This window comes from Osmia bicornis, chromosome 16 (genome assembly GCF_907164935.1).
Source record: "Osmia bicornis bicornis chromosome 16, iOsmBic2.1, whole genome shotgun sequence".
Classification (NCBI taxonomy): Eukaryota; Metazoa; Arthropoda; class Insecta; order Hymenoptera; family Megachilidae; genus Osmia; species Osmia bicornis.
This window is the reverse complement of record NC_060231.1, coordinates 4,874,559-4,891,185: the sequence shown is the minus strand read 5'-3', so window position 1 is coordinate 4,891,185 and position 16,627 is coordinate 4,874,559. Positions and strand designations below refer to the sequence as shown.

The 16,627-nt window shown below is 39.4% G+C and overlaps 1 protein-coding gene across 8 annotated transcripts in view; it reads left to right on the top strand.

Annotated features, from left to right (window-relative positions):
* The window catches only part of LOC114871505, a 191,234-nt gene that overhangs the window by 170,257 nt on the left and 4,350 nt on the right, over positions 1-16,627 (top strand). For 7 of the 8 annotated variants that reach the window (XR_003788583.2, XM_029177478.2, XM_029177477.2 and 4 more), the window contains 3 exons: positions 8,927-9,072; positions 10,859-11,131; positions 16,206-16,409. Coding sequence is in view for 7 of the 8 variants with exons in the window: in XM_029177478.2 (XP_029033311.2) it covers positions 8,927-9,072; positions 10,859-11,131; positions 16,206-16,409 (623 nt within the window). In the remaining variant the exon portion in view is untranslated. The remainder of the gene's footprint in view (positions 1-8,926; positions 9,073-10,858; positions 11,132-16,205; positions 16,410-16,627) is intronic. The other variant, XM_029177480.2, reaches the window with a different exon arrangement.

Here is a 16,627-nt window from a genome sequence, read left to right as displayed (position 1 = left end):
TCAGTTTGCTTAACCGCATCCCTCTTAACCCTGTTTCACAGATTTAAATGCCAGTCGCAAGATTTTCCGTCGAAACACACTGCTCTATAGCCCTCCATTCACTGCTCTACCGACTATTCAACCCTCCTGATCTACTTCCACCTCCGTTATTCCGTTCAGTAGGGGATGAATCCCGATATATGGAGACACAGATCGTGTATGCTTTTCAAGAAATTTCGCTGCTAATAAAAAAATCAAAGCTGAAAAACTACTATTGAGACGCTAAGATGATAACAAACTGATAACAACAGATAAAGATACAGGTAGGTTTTTATTGCTATAAATATTCATATATTTAAAAATTGAAGTGGGTGGGCGGTATGGGTGGAGGGTAAACCACGCCCGTCACGTGGTCAGTGAGGTGAAGCAACAATGAGCAGGGATCGCGTTAAGATGGGTCACCGCTTTTTTAAAGCTTCAATGATTTTGAAAGTTCTAGGGATTAAGAGGTTCAATGTTTTGGGTTCCAAATTCCAAAATTTGGATATTGTTAAGATCCAAAATTACCTAGAAACCTTAGGGTTTTCCAAAGTTTAGAATTATTTCTAAAGGCTTCAAATTCCAACGTAAAAATCCAGAATCCAAAGCTTTCAAAGTCCCAAAGACCGTTAAAAACGACACTGAGTTATCAATGGAGCAACCAATTATCAGACCGTTTAATCCACCAATTGGTTCGGTCGACAGAAAACACGGAGTTCCCATTGATCAGACAGCAAAAACCACACGACAACAGGGAATCGATGCTCCCCACACATACACAGAGGATTTTTATCCGCCAATGCTTGTATTACAAATCGAAACCCCTGTAACGATTAACCTCTTTCGTCCACGTTTAATTGTTATTAGCCACACAATCGTGAGGAACAGCTCTACAAGCTCGCGGTGGTGTAACGATTGTACGGCGCAACACAGTGCAGTGCAACGACTGTGAATTGATAAATATTCTGGTGGCTATTGTACGTTGACGATCGATATACCCCCACGATATTTATGATTGCTGTTCCGTCCCTGAGTGAATAGAATTCCCTTGCAAGAGGGTTACAAAGGAGCTCCGTTTCTATGGGCACAGAATCCCACGGCTGCAACTTTGTGCGTTTGCGTGTTACTTTGGTGTTGCTTCTGAATAATTGTAACGTTGCACGAGTATATCTTTGTTATAAAACTTAATGGAAGAAATTCCTTTGTTCCTGAAGATTATGAAGAAACTATTTTTCCAACTTTTGTGATGACCCGGTGGAATCAAATTCTAAGTTAAGACTCTATTATTGTTAATTCTTCGAAAAGTTCGCCAGTAAATTGTTAACGTATCTTTCCAACTGGAACCGTCGCCAAAAACTAGAAAGCTCGCTTATTGAATTAAAAGTACCACTATACATATAAACATTGCCAGAACGAGATATCGATACCACTGACTCGATCGGAAACGTGCTTGTTCCCGGCTGGTGCAACAGGAAAGGGTGTTCTTATCACGGAGTAATGTTCTTATCACCGCTATATATCGAACCGAACTGCATCGTGTACTGCATAAAACTTTTGTTCGATTCGACGTGGCCGCGGACTCAAAACGGCTCGGTGAATCTATTCCTTGAACAGCCCCGTTTTCTACATTGTTACACGAGCTACATCCACTTCCGGTGTTCGAGATAAAACGGATAAACGTGTTGTTTTCCCTCGTGAGTGTCGTTCCTTCCACTTCTGAGACCGTTTCCTACGAGTTGAAGGAAAAGATGATTGCGTCCCGGTGAAAATGTTTGGAAGTAAATTTTACGAATTCAATAAATTTTAATGTTCGTTTCCTCAGTATGTTGTTCTCAATCTTGATAAACAATTTTCTTCCATTTGAAACTATTTTCATACTGAATTTTCTTGTTACATCAGATGAATATTTTGGTTATTTACATTCTTGTTACAGTGATATTTAAAATATCACCCATCCATTTCATAAAGAAATATGCTTCAGGTTTTATACCTTCAAAATAGCAACGCCCAATGATTCGCGCCTACATAAACCAATCACTCGCAGGGCCCTTCGCATTTCCCCGCCATCATTCCGCCATTTTCTAACATTTATCTCCGCCGCGACAGTGTCGCCCTCCCCATACATTACGCCACGGTATCGCGCCTCGCGAAAAAACATCTTCGCCCGAGTGTTGCGGACGAATTCATAAATCGATGAACGCCAACGGCAGAGGTAGGTTGGACACTTCGAAAGGACAAAGCCAGCCGGATATATCGAGCCGACGGAAAATAAAAAGCAACGAGAGATAAAAAAAAAAGAAGAAGAATAATGAAACATAGTCTGGTATATCGCAAGGGAAAATGAAACGAGGGAAAATCTGAAACTCGTACCAGGAACACGTACTCGATTATGCTTTAAAAAAAAGTCACTTCTAAACGCGTGCGTTTAATTTCGTAGATGTCCGACAAAGAGGGCGCTATTTAACGAGCCAGCTGACTCGCAACTCGTCTATGGCTACTTGTTTTTGATTCAATGAACCGGAGGGGAAATGATGCATGAAAACAAGCTTTGATCGACGAAACGTTTGAAACTGTCGAAGCTGGACGGTGTTTCGAAAAAAAAAAAAAAAAAAAAACTGGGAAACGCGTCTGGTTATTAGATCGCGACTACCACTCAACAGCCCTGAAAGGTTTTATTGCACCACGTGGTCGGTCTCAAAGAACGCTTTTGACTGAAATGTAGCCACTGGTGTAGACAACGATGATTGGTCGATGGAAAAAGTCGACTGCCACTGAATGGACAGTTTTTTGACGTAAATTTTTGTCTAGCTGTGTAAGCTGGTTTGGACAGTCGCGGATTTCTAACCTCAAACAATATCCACTCGTCTTTTTGTGATTTTTATTTTAACAAATTTTATAGAATAGGAGTTTTATAATTTCCCTGATATTGATTTTTTAAAATCTCATTGGATAATTTCAATATTTTCCAGTTCCAATTTTTTGTTCCAGTTCTGGTTGTTTTTTAATACCCGGGTCATTCCGGAGCATTTATTTTACAATTCTCTGTTTTATAACCTCTCGCGTTCCCTATTTTTTTCTGTTTTTCGTTTCATCGTCCATTGTGCGTGGTCGGTGTTTATTTTCGCTACGTTTTTCAATATTTTCCCTGTGTAGTGCTTCCCCGTGTTTTTCATCCGAACAGCTTTCTACTCTTTTACCATTTTCCAGCTCTCGCCTTTTCGTTCCATGATGCATCTTACCTTAACCTTTAAGGAAACTTCATTAAAAACGTGTGAATATTAACGGAATTGAATTTTTTTTTTCTTTTAAACAATATATTCCATATTTTGAAATGCACTCCGTTTGTAAATGCAAAGTCCGTCCCTTTTTGGCCACCTGTTTTATTTCAACAAATTCATGTATGCAAGGGGAGTCTTCCAGAAAGACCCTACCAAAGGAACGCGGAAAATGTGGTTATTGTTATTTCCAGGGGCAATGGAATATAGAGTAGAAATTCAACAGCTGCACCCTCCACGTTGATCTGAAACTTTAGCGATGCAGAATGTATGGATTGAATTTGAAAGAGTGTAAAATCAAATTTTGTATAATTCATCCCTTGAATATTTAAACCAAGCCATTGTAGAATTTCTATGTTTTACACCGTTTGAATAAGAATTTCCTAATCACTCTTTAAACGTCTCACAATTCCCACAAAATATCTATTTCATTCGAACAACACATCCTCCAACCCCTATCAACGTCCCAAAGCAAACACTTACCCTCCACAAACGGACTGGAATCGACCCTTCACCCTTTCAACCTCCCCCAAAAAAAAAAGCAATGGTTTCGTTCTCGCTAGTTCTGAATGCAGCCACGTGGCGATTCCTGAACTAAACCACCCTCGAAATTCGAGCCAGAAGATGCTGGTCACGTAGTTCGGCCGGTAATATACGAAGGACACGTCCCGCAGAAACCCCCCCTTGGCCTCTCTATGGGGTTAAGGAGCGAACGTATGTACCGTTAGAGGAGGGGGTGGTTTCGGGGGTGGCCACGAGGTAAACAAGCGTGTCTCTTTCTGTCGACGGAGATCGACTTGGCCTGGAAGTTGGACGTTTCAGAGGTCAATTGGCCGGAAAATTGCTCGTTCAGCCGGGGATCTGGCGACCGGAAGTGCAGTGCTCGTGTCCGGCCCGGTGCACCGGTTCCTGTTCAAATTATCCACCGCGAGTATGACGGTTTGCCTCGGTCGATATGTATCGTTTAATCGATTTCCTGCCGTACCTGCCACAGTTTCAATTGGGATGTTTTCAAGGAATTTCAATATCTAGAGTGGATCCTGTGGGTTTAGTCATTATTTTAGTGGTGGTTTTTTAGGGTTGTTGTACAGTTTTTATTTTTTAATTTCTCGTGAAACGGGTTAGAATATTTTTGTTCCATAGAAATTTAATAATTTCATTTTTTATTGTAAATTAAATTCCTATAAAAATAAATTGCAACCCTTAAAAAAATGTTAATTACAAGCAGCGTTTTCGGTTTACAAATCAAACATTTGTTTCAATTACCTCTTATCTAGCAATCAAGGGATTAAAGTAGGAACAGATCCGATCATTAATTATTACCGTCAGTCCAATAAAATCGAGTTCTTCAGCTTCCGATACTTTTAATCGAATGTACAAAAAGTAGAGAGGTACAAATTGATCGCGGAGCTAATATTATTTTTCATAAATCTCTCCGAGGCATATTTACACCCCTAGCTCGCCTCCACTCCCTCTAATCTTCTTTCGCTCTCTCGCTGTTTGTTATCATTATTCTCGTGCCGAGAGTTTTTATACGAAGATTTATTTTGCTACTTCCAATTAGTTGCTCGTTTATAGAGCTACCGAGTTTGCGACGTTCTGTCGCCAGAGGGCTTCATTCACATCATAACTCACGTTTCACAAAATAGCTAATTATCATCAAATTATCAAGTATTGATTGCAAATGAACTGGATGCATTTTATTTTAATTCATATATTCCAAAAATTAGGAGATAACATGCATCTAGATATAAAAGAGCATGTACATTATTCCACCATCCCTTTCATCTCTCAGCCCAAAGGTTCCCTTCCTTCTTGTTACGGTTCACCGTCTCCGTGATGAGAGTGCATCAGACAGCACGATTCGTGTCGATATCCGGCGGATGTTGCAGCCACAACCGCAGCCGCAGGCCGGTGATCGCCGCTCGTGATGCGGGAACATTGAATGAAATGAGTCGAGTCGATGAAACGGGGTCGAGATAAGTGGGAATCGGGTCTTGGAACGATCAAGCCGCGACGTGAGACAAACGTCTTGCTTGCGTGGGTGGTGTGTCGCTGATGGCGACGAACGAGCCTTTTATTTGTCGCTGCGGGGCGCTGTTCCTTGGAATGGCTGAGTTGTGGCAATATGGCGGTGGTTTGAGGTTATGTACACCTCCTTACAAAAGTGTTCGATCATACTTAAAATAGAATAAATATATTCTAAATATAAATGCAATTGCAATTTTAGTTTTTGCTAGCGCTCTGTTTAACCTAACATAACCTAACAAATTTTCAAAGAGCGCCAAAGCAGCTCCCTCTACAGGAAGGTGAACTTAAGCAAGCGATTGAATAAATTGAGTTAGTAGTCGTAAGTAGTAAAAACAAAGTGTCCCTCGCAACAATGAAAGAGGAAGAAAATTCAATTCCAGGACACACGGGTACAAGATCGAAAAAGTAATACACGTATCGATAAATAAAAGGGATATGGGATCTGGAAACCATAGAGAAATGTAAAAGAAAAAGAATATGGAGGTAGCAGGTGAAAAAAAAAAGAAGAAGAACTCGGTGGATCGAGAAGAGGAACAGCTGGAGGAAATACGACAGGATGGGGGATGGAAGGGGACGGTAGACCCTTGGATGGAGAGGGTGCACGTCAAATTGGCCGCATAAGTGCGCTCCTTTCATTGAATCGTCTAACGACCGGACATAAATTAGATTGGAAACTCGAGATGCTTCGAAGAAAGAGTCGCGACCGATTCTCTGCATCTGGTAACCTCTTTAAGGTTAGGAAACGGGGACAATATGTGACTTGAAGAGTTTTATTTCATTTTTACTTGACATTTATTGTTAAATTTCAACTATTTTCGTGGCCTCGTTCGCGAGAATCGAAAGAAGATTTAATGGAAATAATTTCTGATGTTTATAAATTTTAATGAAATGGTCAATTTACCATTTTTATTGCCATAAATGATGAGGGGTAGGAAATGGAATTTTAATAATTAATTTCGATTGGAATTTTGATTGTTTTCCACCAGACAAATATTTCGAGGCTGTGCTACTGTTTCATTTAATTTTTTACCTTGCCATAAAGTCAATTACTAACTGGAATAGCAAAGGAAGTTGGGAGAGAAGTTTATGACTTGCAATTTCGTGTAGCAAGGAAATTCGTTGTTAACTGGAGGTAGTTGAAACAGCCGAGTTTATTAATTGAAGTTACGCATTATTAATTGATCCATTTAAAATTCCCTTGTTAAAGATAATTTCATTGTTCCAAGAAGTTGAACGTATAAGTCATCGGACAGAAAATTTACTCCAGCCTAAAAAATAATTAACAATATTGTTATAAAAACATGTTTCCAAAAAATTTGTTAAAACTTCAACTGAAATAAAAATAAAATACATTTATTACATTTATTAGAAAAATATGCAAAAGGTAATAGCAGAATTTTTATATCAAATTTCACTAGTATATTGGTTCGTGTATTTCTTTGGACATAAAATTTTCAAGGAAAAAGAGAAATTCGAAAATCGAAAGAGGGATCATTCGAGCGAAAAGGTCTGCCAATAACTTCCACTCTTTTTATAAAATTGAACCGTATCGAAGGTCCCCGAAGGCGAAAAGCGCAGCAGAGTCGGTGGAAAGTGTCTAGAATGGGATTATACTGGGTTACATTTGCGCTTCCTCGTAAAGAGAGGGTTGAAAATGTACACAAGTCCGTAAGAAGCCGCCATTGCACCCCGGGGAACGCTAACACCGTTCGAGACTTCGTTGGATACACTCCAGAAAGTCGGAATGTAAATGGTTGCGGCAACTCAATTAATTAAATTGCCTTTTCTCTGTTCATCGTGGCCCACTTCGTGCCTCCTTTTAACGCTTAAATGGCTTCAAATTATCTTGTCAATAAATGCAACCATTTCTGAAAAATAAAAATAAATACTGCTATAGAATTTAAATTCTAATTTAAATTATCACTGAACTAAATTCATTATAACATAAATTATTTTCTCAATAGCAAATAAGGTGCTTCTTTTTCGAAAAATTCTCCAGCGATAGTAAACCAGAAAATCCTCCCCCATTTCCATTCGAAAATTCATATTTCTCGGAATTTAAAAACTTCGGGTTTCCAAGGCAGCGCAAAATTTCCTGACCGTCATAAAATCCTGACGAAACCGGAAATCGTGGACATTTGTATCCGTTCCACGGAGACTTTCCGCCGAAAAGTCGCAAATCTTAGCCGTCCGAAAGGGACAGCCGAGTGAAAATAAAAAATCAATCGGTCCTCGGTGGGAAAAGTTCATCGCGCGCAAGAAAACATTCACCCGACCGGAAGCTGATCTGTCGCCATAACAATAATCCGCGGGAACGCGTCCGTAAGAATAGACGTGTTATAAACCCGAAAATCCCGACTCGTTCTCGATCGCGGGCCCATGGGTTTTCACGACCCCCTGGGAAGCAATACGCGGCACTTTATGTTCGTTTTCATGGCGCGAAGGATCGTAAGGAAAATACAGTTACCCGCGAAAGTATCCGTTCGCTCTTTGTCTGTATCAAGCTGAACGCGTTTGATGAAGCTGTGAATAAAACAGCCTCGATGTTTTGAAAATGATGGGCTGCAAAGAAAATGTGTAGCCAGTGGATTTTATGGTGGCTAGACCACTGCAAAGAGGCTAATTAGTTACAGTAAAAAATTACTTCCACGAATATTGGATAGATGGCGCTGAATCCTGGATAGTTGAGGCTAGGTATGAAATTTTAGTTAAGGTTGGGTTACGTCCGACTGAAAGCAGAGAATAAGGAATATATCGCAGTCAAGATACTTTTTGTAGAATTTTTTAAATAAAGATTGAGTTGTTTAAGAGATTGTTGATCATTTATGATGATGGACCATAATCTAACCAAGTGTGCACAGAGAAAACAGAATGAAGCCTGAAACAAACACGCGTTGTTTCATGTGTGCAATTCAAGCAGTGTTATGGACTAGCTATAACAGAGTCCTCGGATTCATCGTAAAAGAGTGGGGGAGGGGGGCAAGTCGTAAAAGGATTACGTTAAGGTTAACGCACGCCCGTTAAGAAACGTCCTGATAAAATAAAATCTTAATCCTGGTCCGACCACGGAAGCGACCGAAGATTTAACGTCTTCCATCCTTGTATTCCAACCCCATCCTTCCCCTCTTTTATTTGTTTCTTTCCCCCGGTTTAGTTGGCTACTGCCAGCTTTTATGGCGTACTGGCTCGATTATTAGATACGTCCCGTTTTCATAAAAGTATACGCATCGTCTGCCCTCGTTTAATTTCAAGGCCAGACATGTTTTAAATTTTAATTCTGTTAAAATGACGATAAGGAAGCTGTTTGCTTTTATTTTATAGCATCATCAGTGTTCTTCAATATCCCTCTATCAAATTTTGTAATTTTTAGGACGTACACTTATTTTGAGGTGCCCTGTACGTTACCAGAAATCTATTTTTAATTACCAATGTATCAGCTTATTAGAAATCTGTTTTCCAGTGGAATAGGAAAATAAAATGATTTTTAAAAGCTTAGCGGATATTGCAACCACGAGTTTCGGTATTTTTCCTAAAATTTTTATTCATCTCCTGCGGAATGTTTACCAGCAATTTCTATCCGGAAATTCTGTTTCCGTTTGCAGCACCAATGGCTACGTGTGCCTGATGTTCCACCGAAGGGACGACCATGTAATAGAGATGCAGCTGTCGGAATGGAGCCAACAACCTGACGACGTGTGCAACTCCAGTACGTTCAACTCCCACTCGACGCCGTACACGACGTTCATTGGTAAGTCAATTACGATCATTTATTAACACTTGCTCGTGCGAAGTACTCTCCTATTCCGACGTATAAGTTTGGACTGAAACTTCACCTGCAGTCATAAAGACCCATAGTTTCTTTACTTTATTAAAAATGAAGGGGGCAGACCGTTTAATACAAAAGTAGTGTAAATCAATTTTTATTGAAAATTAAAAAGCAATAATTGAGTAAGTTTGATTAATATTTAATTTTTATTTTAACTCACGCATAGTTAACAATCTCCTCCATTTTTCCCAGGAATAAATATTTCAGGGCAATTCTCGTCTAACAACCAATAAACTTTCCTAATCGATAGATCGAACTAGTAACAGTTCGCTAAACAAAGGGAAAAAGGATCGGTTTAAAAACGCGTTGCCGATGGTCAGTGAACTCGAAAATAAAACGGCAGTCAGTAAAATTAAAAGCGATATTTCACTGTCGAATGTTGCGAAAAAAGAGGAAACAAAGAATACAAGTTTGAATGCGAGAGAATATACATATATATCGTGGGAAGATAGTGAATTCCCAATAGGGGGTTGATGGAGGATTTTGCCAAAAGGGATGAAATTATTTCGCGAAAATTCGCGGTTCTCTTTTTTACACGTGTAACGATAAATAACGTCTTAACAATGGGCAACGTTTCGTTCGCTGGCCACGATAAATGTCTTCTCTGGTTGTAAAATTTCCATGAAACGATCGCGATCGTTTCGCGCGGAAAAATTCCCGCATAAAGTACGACTCGTTATTTAATATCGGCCACGGTGAAATTAATTAGACGCGATATTTCAGCGATAACGCGTGATTTTTATCCGACCGGGCGAAATATTCGCGACGGGACGAAAAATCGGCGAATTAATTATCGGCCCCGTTGATTAATTTGTTGATAATGAATTGGACGCGCATACGGTACGCGAATGAATTCCATGCGTATTGTAAACTGCATTTGAACATTTTTTATTCATCTCTTGAATATGAATGAAAAAAAAAGAAAAATATATTGTTAATTAGCTCGATTCATTTATTTAAACTGCAATTAGTTGGTTGAATTGTTTGCACGAAGTTGAGAGTCAATTTTCTAGAAACACAAAGACGTAAGTATCGACGAAACGGAAACAGATAGAACACGAAGGGGAAGCAGCAAACGGGAAACTTTAACAATCGATTCGCGAAAGCAGCTCCTTTACGATTGCGTTAAGGATCATATGCCGAATCCGTCGTAAACTCAACCCTCTCAGGTCTGCTCGCAGTTTCCGTTTAAGCCGATTACTCGATTCCATAACACTGCGACGAAGACAGCGCTTGGAATTTATCGCGACAGCATTGAGATTGCGATTCCGGCGTCTTGAGCTCCTGGAAACTGTTCGACGACCTTAACATTTATGTTCCTTTCGATTGTTCCATTCAATTATTTAGTTTCCTGGAAATTCCAGCAGAAAAATCACTACCATATCATTTTACCTTCTCAGGACTAAATAATAATATTAAGTTTTACACATTGAGTTAGGTTCTAAGTTAATAACACTATAACACAAAATTATTGACTCTTTTTATATATTTTAATAGTATTCCATGAGAAAAGTTCAAAAATTGGCGCCATATTGAATTCCATCCAATGCACATAGATGGCGCTCACTTAACCTCAAATATTTACCTGAATATGCTTTGCATATGTTAAGTTAGTTACTAATCCATCCAGATTTATTCTAAAATCGATCCCAGATTAAAAGAATCTAACCAATATAGCAAAAGTAGAACACTTGCCCCATCTTTTCAGCAACAGATCCGATGACAAAGCAGTGTCCCAACCTGGGTCGCTACGAGATTGTCTCCGTGCTTCATTCGCATGCCGGTGAGAACCCCGAAGAGATACTGGGCGTGGAGGGTGAACCGAACATGGCAAACGCCGCCGAAGTGCAAGACGTCAGGGTCACATCGACACCGTATCCGGGACGATGTCGGTACGGAAGTGTTCGCCGACTGGATATCGGTTGCAAGACACCGGATCGCATGGAGTTTGCCACGTCCTGCAGCGACGAGTCACCCTCGGGTAAGATTTCTTCTTCCACCGGGAATTAGGGGATAAAATTGATCCTTGTTCTGTGAAACTTACTTTCTCTTTGAGCCTGTTTGCTCTTATTCGATGCGAACCGGGTTGGATTCAATTTTCCTGGACTTGTTCGACGATGTTTAAAACTCTAATAGATAAATCAAAAGTTCGTTTAGATCAATTCTTCGATTAACCTTAATCAGCTACGGACGAAAGAACATGCCACGCGCGTTTCGAACTCGGTCAAACATTATCATACATCACATTCGAATCTTCATTACAATTCCATAATTCACGATTCGCTTTTTGCTTCGCCTCCCATCGGTACCGTGAGATTAATATCTCCAACGATTAATCTTTACCCTCGCTATCCCCTCGTTTCCATCGTTCATTACTTCCCGCCTATTTCCCTTCGGAAAACAAGGGAAAGGGAGACATAAAAATTCCCGGCATCGAACAGGATGACGAGGGCACGGAAAGTGGCTAGGAACATTGATGGCTTCGAGACGTGGCTTCTGACGTTTCTCAGACGTGAACAGTCGTCGTTCTCTGTGTTACCTTTGAAGGGTTGCTACCCTCTTCAATTTCGTCGGCCTCTAGACAGAATAACTGTTCTTCGTGGCAGGAATGACGTGAGGGAAATCCATGTCAGCAATCTATACTTACATGACTTATCTAGTATATAATACTACTTCAAACTCACTGATTCCAAAAGTAGACATTTAATATACACTCCTATATTTTGCTTCGTGTCGTCAAGCTCTTAAATGGAATCCATTTTCCAAATACCTTCATCATAATTGACAATGAGAGTACAGATCAAGGGCACTTAGGATGAAAATCGAGCTATTAAATTTTCTCATTGGAAAAATGTGAAATTGACTTTGACCCAGACCCCAACGCCCTTCGATTGTCATCCGTCTTACCTGTATCTCGTTTTCACCCCCTTTGGAATCGAGTGCACGCGCTAGCTGCAGAATCATACGGGGGCGAAGTGAATCCTCGAAGGGTGGCTCACCCCCGACAAGGAACATCTTATCGGATTACCCGCACCAGGCCAAGTTATTCCTCCGTACGGAGACGCGTCTCTCGCTTCCCCATTTACCTCGAGCCGCCAGCAGCACCACCCTTCCCTGTTGGCTGGTAAAGTTATCGCAAGTGGCGATAGTTAGTTTGCGGGGAGTCAGCGGCGTGACGGTTGCCCTGGCTGCCTGCTTGCTTATGTGCAAAGTTTGTTGCTTTATTCGCCTGTACGTGTTTATGGCGCGTGCCTGTGCACCGATCCGTTCGCGTTGAAAGATAGCTAGGTATCGAGCCTGCTTTTAGGGCTTCTGATAAAAAGTTGATCTTTGGGGAAAAACCGGCTTGAAATATGCTGCCGGAGAGCGGGAATCGAGATATGAGAATCGTTTTAGACACCGAGCTGAGAAACTTGGCGATGGTGTCACGTATTCGTGATGGTGATTGATCAAGGCAAAAGAATCAGTAAGGATGATAGTATGGTAATTTGTACGTGGGTGAAGTTTAGAACCTTGAGATAGTCATAGCTACAAAATATAAAATATTCTCAGGAATAATACTTGTTACTACAATTCTTCAGGACCCTCACTATTTGGGATGAGATTCCATTAAATAGTAGCACTCAAGTTAATCATGATAAAGCTAAAATACTATAAATATTCAGAAATGTTGAGTCTGTATCTTATAATTCAAAATTAATGAAATAAATGATCACCAATCAAGAGATTCTGAATGAACGTCCAGCATAGTTTCCTTCCAGCACGGTTTTAATCCCAAAGCGGACAAATACTGCTACGGTGGAAGGTGAGTGTGATTAACGATCGGTGCCGGAAGCTAGCTCGAGACATCTCGAGATGTTCTCGGTCTAAGAGCTCGAGCTAAGATCGCTGTTTGTACGAAGTCTTAATGACCAATTCGCGTTCTACTCGCAGACAGAAGGGAGAGACTGCAGGCTGGAACGCAATCCCCTTGTCGACAGCCGTAAGACAGGAAGCTCCGAGCGCCTAAATCCACGGTTATGTCAACCTGCTCTCCGTTAAAATAATTCCGGATACTAAACCCCTTCCTCTTGAGATATCTGCTCGTGTTTTTGTGGATTACGAAACGCCACTGCTCTGCCATCTCCTACTTTTGCTCATCTGGCGATCTTTCACGATTGCTTCGAGTTTAGGTATCAAAAAGTTCTTATCACGAGATAACTGGCTTTTTTTATTTGTTAAGTCAAGGGACATAAGTATACGGAAGGATTGGTTCTTTTAAGAACTTTGGTGAAAAAGGTTCCTAGCTTCTTATTTTTCATTTATTTCATTTTAAATTTCATATATCTTCTTAGAGTGTTTTTATTCGTTACATATTAGTGAAATTCATTAAAATCAATCATAATTAATTATTTATTATCAATAATGTCCATTCTAATCGTGAATAAGTATCATCAGGGTGTATTAAAATATAGCATTTTTCTTTGCCTTATAATACAGAAACGTGTGGCTCTAGTCACTCAATGGTTATATCAACAGAAGCGCGTAACTTTGCTCTTTAAAACGCCGTTTGATTTGCGTTGATACGATTTTTGGTTTCCGAGATATCATCGTTTGAAGAGATACATAACTTTTAACGTTTCGGCTGTTCGCGTCTCTTTCTAACTTGCGTATCACTAGCAGCAGTCGCGCGGCTACTAGTGAGCGGTGAAAGGATTAGTAGCTCACTACTATCGCTACTTAAGTACTTAACTACTGGACTACTAAGCGCTGAATGTCGTCAAACTTTGAAGCTCTATATCTCCGGAACTAATTGAGATATCGACATGGAACAAAATGCGTTATACAGGGCATACTTTCCTCTATATTCTGAGCGCACTTGCTGTACAAATTATGCAATTTTTCACAAAGAATACTGTGTTTAAATTTGACTTTATAAGTATATTAGATTGATTGAACAACTTCGAGTAATTTTATAGCTGTTATGGATTGAGAATACAGTTTTCAACAATCATTAACAGTGTATTTGAATACTAAAAATGTCACTTTATGAAAAATATTTTTTATATATGTATTTCAGTCCAGGACGTTGTACTCGTACATTGTGATAAAAGTAATTAATATTTTTTATTAAGGTATGAGCAATAAAATGAAATATTTACCGAATAAAGCTGCAGGTATTGTTTTAAAGCTCCACAGCGGCAATCAATAAATGGACGTCCATTTGGTTTGTTTGAAGTTCTGATAGAATATTTTCAATATTTTAATTTTCAAATCTACATTTGATTAACAATATATTACTTAACCATTGAATATCTTATTTCTAATACTTCTATTGGCAAGTACAAAATACTTTTTTACAATAATGTAATCTTAAATACATTTTGGATGCGGAAAATCTTTCTGATGTTGAAATAGTTATTCGACGAGCAAATTTATCGTGATCTATCAAGGAAATAGAACCGACTGCTTTGATTGACTGTTCGTCGCTTTGAACTATGTTCCACCGAAGAGTAGACCATCTTTCTGTCGCTAAATTTTCGTTGTTTATTTTCATTTTCAGTCAGGGAACTGTCGCGGGGACGCTGTAAATTCTCATCTTTCTATCTTGCAGTCTCGATAAGGTATCGGTGTCGAGACAACACGCCAGATATCGACATGTTCGAGCGATTTACGACTTTCGTTTATTTCGTTCTCGTTCGCGCCTTTCTCGAGCTCCAACACACAGCCGATCTATTCCCTCTCTAAAAATCCGGCTCTCAAAAGTGTCGACTTCTTTTTTTCAGGTATTATTTCAAACTGTTCCACTTTCAACAGAAGTTCGCAGAAACCGAATCCATTCACAATAACCTTTCTTCGAATTACTATGAAAGGTATAAGGACTATCTGTTTAATAGTGATCATTGCTTAGATAATTACAATTCAGCTAATAATTGCTATTAGGATTCTAATTGCGGGTCAAATTACTATTCTATAGGGGATACTGCTATTTGGCTAGTTAATTACTATTTTGATTGCTGTTGGGAGCTAGTTATTGCTTGGAAGTCTATAATAGAGTCTAGTATTACAATTTATTAGTATTTTACACTGTTCAGATATTAAACAATAGACAAAATAGTACAATTTTCAATAAAATGCTAAATTGTGTAATAATTGAACGTTCTTAGCCTTTTCAACCCCTTTACAATATCTCGGTTCAATTGTTACCCTTTTTTACGTTCTTTTTTCTTATTTTTTTCTTCTTTCCTCGTGAGTTAGTCCGTAACTCGATCGTAAAACGACTCTTATGGTGAACGAAATCGTATGCTTAAAATCGTTGCATGGATGATTACCCATTCAGTGCTTTCGTTAGAACGATAAACGTTTCTCCGTTGCTATGGGAACTTTTTTTTCTCTTGTTCCACCTCTGTTGAAACCGATAAACCACTCGGAAATTGTGCTTTTACATGTACTTCGATTCGATTCTCGATAATGAGGTCACATTACCCGGGGATGTAATATTCCGATGTTCCATCCATCTGTTAAAATCAGATTCGCGTTTATTCTTCCGTGAATATTCCCATGATAGCGTTCTTTAAAATTCAATGAAATTGAATGGTGATTCACACGATGTAACTATGTTTTTGTATTTTGAAATGTGTGCTTTGATTATTTCAATCAAAATATAAATTGAATGAGTGCTTCTACGTTCAGATGTATAATTGTTTCGAGTTTGTAAATACAGAAAATAATTTCAATCAGCATTTCGTTATTAATTGTTAGCAAAAATAGTTTGAAAACTGGATAAAGTTAAAATTATTCTTCCACCACTTAATAAAATGAAATTTGCCTTGTTAGTATGCCGTACAAGTATCTTATCGCGTGCATTGTTGTTCTAAGCAAAAGACATTATTCCTGTGATGATCTGATAACTTTGAACCGAAAAGTTTGCCCAGCTCGTCTCTTGATACGCTGCTCGTCTCCTAACTTTCTTTTAACGACTTGTCGCGAAGTCTAGTTTCCATGCATCATCTTAACTAAAATTTTCACTTAAAAGTGATGAAAAACGCCTGTCTAAGAAGATCAATTACTTTCAGAATACTGGTGTCACGGAACTTGGATCGAAAACGACACGGCATACTTGGTCGCTAGTACGGACGTGGGACGATATTGTCTCGTTTACAGTGCATCCGCCGCGGCGACAGGAAGCCGTGAACTCTCAGTGACGGGTCATCTTGCTTCCTGTCCGAGGCCCTCTCATCGTCATCTAGTATCGTGGCAGGTCAACCTCACGTCGTACGGTGAGTATTGCTGACGACTCGACACCATCGAGTCGACATTTCTAATTAACTTAGACGTTGAGTGTCCCATCAATGATCCTGCTGTTCCCATCGCTAATTAATTAACCCATAACAATCCTGATGAACGGATTCGAACAGGCATACATCATAATGCTCTGGTTACTTCATAGCCTCCTGATTTTCTTTATTTCTTTTTTGACAAATATCAGAGCAAAAGG